The following is a 5,174-nucleotide window of genomic DNA, read 5'->3' as shown; positions in this document are numbered from 1 at the left end:
TTTAAATTATATTGGTACGACTCTATACCTAAAACGTCTTTTATTATTGGATAAAATTTTAAAAATTAGTTTTTATCTCAACCATTGAAATGAAATTATTCACAATATAGAAATTTTTGTGACGTTTTATAATGGTGGAAATCCGAAAATGAATCCACTTCAGCTACAGTCTATTGTAAGCTTTATATCGAAAATCAGAACGAACTTTCCGGACAACCTATAATGTTAATACGAAGTGTCAAATGAATGTAACAGAAGTAGTTTATTCCAAATTGTATCACAAGTATATAGAGATAGAGTTCAATTTTGTCAAATGTACCGATATTTTTGCGCACCTTGACTGCTTCGTTACTTATGACGCTGTGGCTGCTACGATATTTATGAGCATCTTGCATGTACTCATATATTTGACGCTGTGTATGTACCGATGTTTTTGAGCAGGGTGAATGTATCTATTATTTTGAGGACTTTTGTTGTACCGATATAATTGATTACTTTTGATGTACCTATATATTTGCATATCTTGTCTGTGACGATCTATATGACGCTGACTGTATATGTTTAAATGTTCTGTAAATTGCTTGGTAATTGTTACAACTTGTGTATTAGTGCATTTGTACATTAGAATATTGTTTAAGAATGTCCTTCTTTTGTTCTTGTGTCTAGTATTTTCCTGTACTTCTGAAGCGTAACATAGAAAAAAAATTGCCATGTTAACATATTCTGTGCCATTACGATTTTTTTTAATAAATGTGACCTCACCATGTGAATTGGTTGCACTGAATATGGGAACAATGGCAACACTTACCTATTTAATTTTATTTTATATGCCATAACTTACTGTGCTGTGTGCTAAAAGACGTTAAAGTAATTTATTTTGTAGAATTTGGCTTGATTCAAATATATTAATATAGAAATTGTGTATAATATAGCAATATATCAAAGAACCGCTGCTCAATTTTGCCATGTTAAATTTATATGCTGATCCAGTTGTTACAAATACAATTCTATATTATTTTATAATATTCGGATGTGTCAAATATCTTTGCCTCTTTTTTATAAACCATAAATTTCTGCTCTGATTTTAGTGAGTGTTACTGCATTCCAATTTAAAAAAATTACTAATTTTTGTAACCAAAAACTTAGAAAACCTATTTATTTATGTCGTAAATTGATATCTGAAATTGTTCTTACGTTTTAAATTTTGTTGGCAGATGATAATGTTTGCCCTGAGCCCCCGAAGTCTCTCAGTAACCATAGAGAGACATGCGCTAAACAACAACTGCAACCAAAATTACCTGAAAAAATACATAATACAAGTGCCCTTAATGGTTCCGCACAAAAATATACACCGGGTATGTTTTTTTTATAATAATTTTAATATCACTAAGAAAAAAATTTTTTCATGCCATAATTTTGTTATGTATAAAACTTGAATTGAAATTTTTATAGTACATTTTTTGTTGTTTGTTATTGAAGTTTATATACTCGGTGTCATAAAATCTCCATAAGAGCAAAATATTACGTAATAAAAACGATTTCTATTTAAGATGTATGAATATATTAATCCGGCATGTCCTCGGAAGGATAGAAAAAATAGATTATAGATTCTTTAGATGGGTGTTTTATAAATTTTAATTTGCATGGTATTCATAATCTTGATATACATGTGGTTTCAAAGTGAAATACATAGTACAAATATAAATTACATATCTTACTAATAAAAACATTGATTATTAATTAAACATAAATTATTTGATTAACAAAATAATTACATTACTTAAAATGGCTATAGATACCTTCCAAAAATGCTAATTTTATATATTTTTATTTAAAGAGTGTTTAGTTTGTTTTAATTTAAAGTTTGTACAGCTATAGCAGTGACCGTGGAGCCTCGTCAATTGGTGTCCAGGCCGGCCAGCCCAACATTGGTCAGCGAGACTAACACTCTTGTCAACGGTGGCGCAGTCCTTGCTGCCGCGTTGCAGAAGAAGATCAACAGGAAGCGGAAAGCAAACTCCCTTGATACTGAGGTTCATATACAAAAAAATAAAATCATCTAATGAAAATTGTGATCTTGTCAGCTGGCCATTCAATGTGTAATGCCAGCTTTGAAAGAGCCTTTAATTCTTAGCTATGCAAATTTTAACTTATTACAAATTTTGCAGGTGATAAAGATCCAAACTTTATAGCTGCTAGCTGTTACTGCTTGTTGCTTTTCTTAGTGTAAATTTAGTATAATAAATCAAGAGTTTTTGAATCCAAAGTTCTCGATTAAAATATATTATTATCTCTGTTTTGTCAAAGATAATGACAGTATGTTTCATATAGAGATTTCGATCTCAGAAACTCGCGGTAACAATGCAAAAGTCCGCTTCAGCAAAAAAAAACATAGGAAAGGTGACGTGATTTCTCCATTTCGTGTAATGATTTAGGAGCCTCCACCCCAAGAATCGTTAGAAGGCGGTACGGAGCAGGCAGCGAGTGGTACAGCCACGCCGACCGCACGGCCACGACAGTCCGGCAGTCTGGTGGCGCACGGCCATGATGACCTCGTCACACGTATGAAGAACATAGAGATGATAGAATTAGGACGACATAGGATACGACCTTGGTACTTCGCACCTTACCCACAGGTCAGTATCAGTCAAAACAACTCTTTATCTCGCTCGCGCAAATAATGACTGTGCTCGCTCTCTCCTCGTCAATTGGACGCCGCATTCACTTGTCGGCAATCATTGCACGCCATTTTCGATTGTCGGCAATCGTTGGACGCCATTTTCGATTATCGGCAACAGTTGGACGCCATGATTTGTGTTACTTAAAAATTCTGTTTGATGATTCAAATAAGACTTACTTGTTACTTTTTCCAGGAAATGGTTAACTTACCTTGTATCTACATATGTGAATTCTGTTTGAAGTACAGAAAAAGTAAAAAGTGCCTTGAGAGACATTTAGTAAGTACTTTATACTCTCTTTCTCTTTCGCACTATCTATTTGTCTCCCTCTTTATGTCAAACTTATTTTCTAGATCAAATGTAAACTGAAACACCCACCGGGTAATGAGATCTACAGAAAGGGAAGTATATCTTTCTTTGAGATCGACGGACGCAAGAACAAATGTTACGCTCAGAACTTGTGCCTGCTCGCCAAACTGTTCCTCGACCACAAGACTTTGTACTACGATACGGATCCATTTTTATTTTATGTTATGACAGAATTTGATGCAAGAGGTTTGTTATATCATAGATTCATTATATTTTTAAGACAATTTTTTTTTTAAAGTGCTTATAATAAAAAAAATCGCTAACATAAAGTATTGAAATTACCAATATGCCATTTAGTTTAGGATTTCTGTATGCAAAAAAAAAAAATTTTTCAGGATTTCACATAGTCGGATATTTTTCAAAAGAAAAGGAGAGTACTGAAGACTACAATGTAGCGTGTATTTTAACTTTACCTCCATACCAAAGGAAGGGGTATGGAAAATTACTTATAGAATTTAGTAAGTTCACTAAAACTTATGGCTATTAATTTTATATCTTATTAATTGATTTAATTTAAAAAAAATCAACAGAATGCGGATAAGATGGACTTTTTAAAGGACTCATAAGAATAGCGTGAACCTGAACATTAAAAAAAACGAAAAAAAAATTAATGTTCCAATTTTTCGTTTTAGGTTATAATTTATCAAAGTTCGAAGGCAAAACGGGTTCTCCAGAGAAGCCATTATCTGACCTCGGTCTGTTGTCGTACCGCAGTTACTGGGCGCAGACCATACTCGATATACTGATGAATGTACCGCCCGTTGCCGATAATGAGAAGCCCATCATTACTATCAAGTAAGTTTAAAAAATTTATGTCGATCGTCAATCAAAAAATAGTATTTTTTTATGAAGATTTTTTTTTTATGGTTAGACTGAACCTGGGATATCTTAACCTATCAGGAGACACGTATATCATAGAGTTTATATATATTTTTTTAATTTAAAGAAATAAATTCATTCCGTTTTAGCGTGTTTAAAGAAAAACGAAAAAGTGCACATAAATAATTTCTTTGTTTTTGAAAATGTATATGATTTTTATTTTTTTATTAAATAAAATTATTTTTTTAGTGAAATTTGTGAAATGACGAGTATAAAGAAAGAGGACGTTATAAGTACACTGCAGAATTTGAATTTAATCAACTATTACAAAGGGCAATACATCATCTCAGTTAATCAGGTAACTGTTATCGTTTACACTTCATATATATATAAAATGTTACATTATCCGTCGATCTGATATTTCTTTTATCGATAAAGGAAATTGTACAGCAACATGAGAAAGCGATGGAGAAAAAATGGCTACGTATCGATCCAGACTGCTTGTATTGGACACCTAAAGATTGGTCAAAACGTGCCAAATGGTAAGAAAATATTATAAATAAGTCTTTACTTCGATATTTTATATTCTGACAATATTATATTAAGGTCATTAAATTATTGCAGCAAATTTTTTTTACTGAAAATTTTTAATGGAATATTTTTTTACTGCAATTATTTTATGGATAAGGAATATTTTATTCTTATTTTATGTTTAAAATGTATTCTTTATTTTTAAGAAATCTTGTTTGACGAAAGTTTCGATGTTTAACCATTGATTTTGTATTTCTTTTGTCACCAGCGTATGAAATGTGTGCAAGATGTGAGCTGTCTTTTGACTTCGAAACATGTAAGCAGTTTGTTCATTTTCTATCTAACATCTTTTGATATCTTCCTTACCTTATTATCTATGGTTATTATTTATAACTAGCTGTCGTCCGAGACTCTGTCTGCGCGGAATTAAAAAAAACCTATGTGTTCTTCCAGACTATTATCTACAACTTCAAATGTATTATTTTAAACCTATTACAATGTTTAAACTATTTTATTTTGCAGGTAGAGAAAAAATCTGCTTCAATGCGTGTTTATTAAACGTGTTAAATTTAAATTTTCGTAATAAAAATAATTTCTTCAAAAATCCCTAAATGTCTTCGTATGTGTTCGTAGATTAGCATCAATTTAGGTAAATTTCTTCAATCAATTTGACTCTCAGTTTTATTACTAATATAGTAATATTGTCTACGTGTTACATAAATTAGAACAAATTGTTTTAAATTTTATTGTGATATTAAAGAATATCGTCGCTGTGAA

General features: G+C 31.4%; 1 protein-coding gene across 5 annotated transcripts in view; it reads left to right on the top strand.

Annotated features, from left to right (window-relative positions):
- Tip60 (Histone acetyltransferase Tip60) overlaps nt 1-5,174 on the top strand; it is a 6,707-nt gene extending 1,533 nt beyond the window's left edge. For 3 of the 5 annotated variants that reach the window (XM_013317643.1, XM_013317642.1, XM_013317638.1), the window contains exons 4-14: nt 1,215-1,355; nt 1,864-2,033; nt 2,436-2,636; nt 2,874-2,957; nt 3,032-3,233; nt 3,383-3,505; nt 3,680-3,842; nt 4,116-4,224; nt 4,305-4,408; nt 4,666-4,713; nt 4,920-5,174. In XM_013317643.1, coding sequence (XP_013173097.1) covers nt 1,215-1,355; nt 1,864-2,033; nt 2,436-2,636; nt 2,874-2,957; nt 3,032-3,233; nt 3,383-3,505; nt 3,680-3,842; nt 4,116-4,224; nt 4,305-4,408; nt 4,666-4,672 — 1,304 coding nt within the window. In that variant the 3' untranslated portion in view covers nt 4,673-4,713; nt 4,920-5,174. The remainder of the gene's footprint in view (nt 1-1,214; nt 1,356-1,863; nt 2,034-2,435; nt 2,637-2,873; nt 2,958-3,031; nt 3,234-3,382; nt 3,506-3,679; nt 3,843-4,115; nt 4,225-4,304; nt 4,409-4,665; nt 4,714-4,919) is intronic. The other 2 variants (XM_013317639.1, XM_013317640.1) reach the window with 2 other exon arrangements.

Source organism: Papilio xuthus, unplaced genomic scaffold, assembly GCF_000836235.2.
Source record: "Papilio xuthus unplaced genomic scaffold, Pxut_1.1 DF826938.1, whole genome shotgun sequence".
Taxonomy (NCBI): domain Eukaryota; kingdom Metazoa; phylum Arthropoda; class Insecta; order Lepidoptera; family Papilionidae; genus Papilio; species Papilio xuthus.
This window is presented reverse-complemented; position numbering and strand designations above follow the sequence as displayed.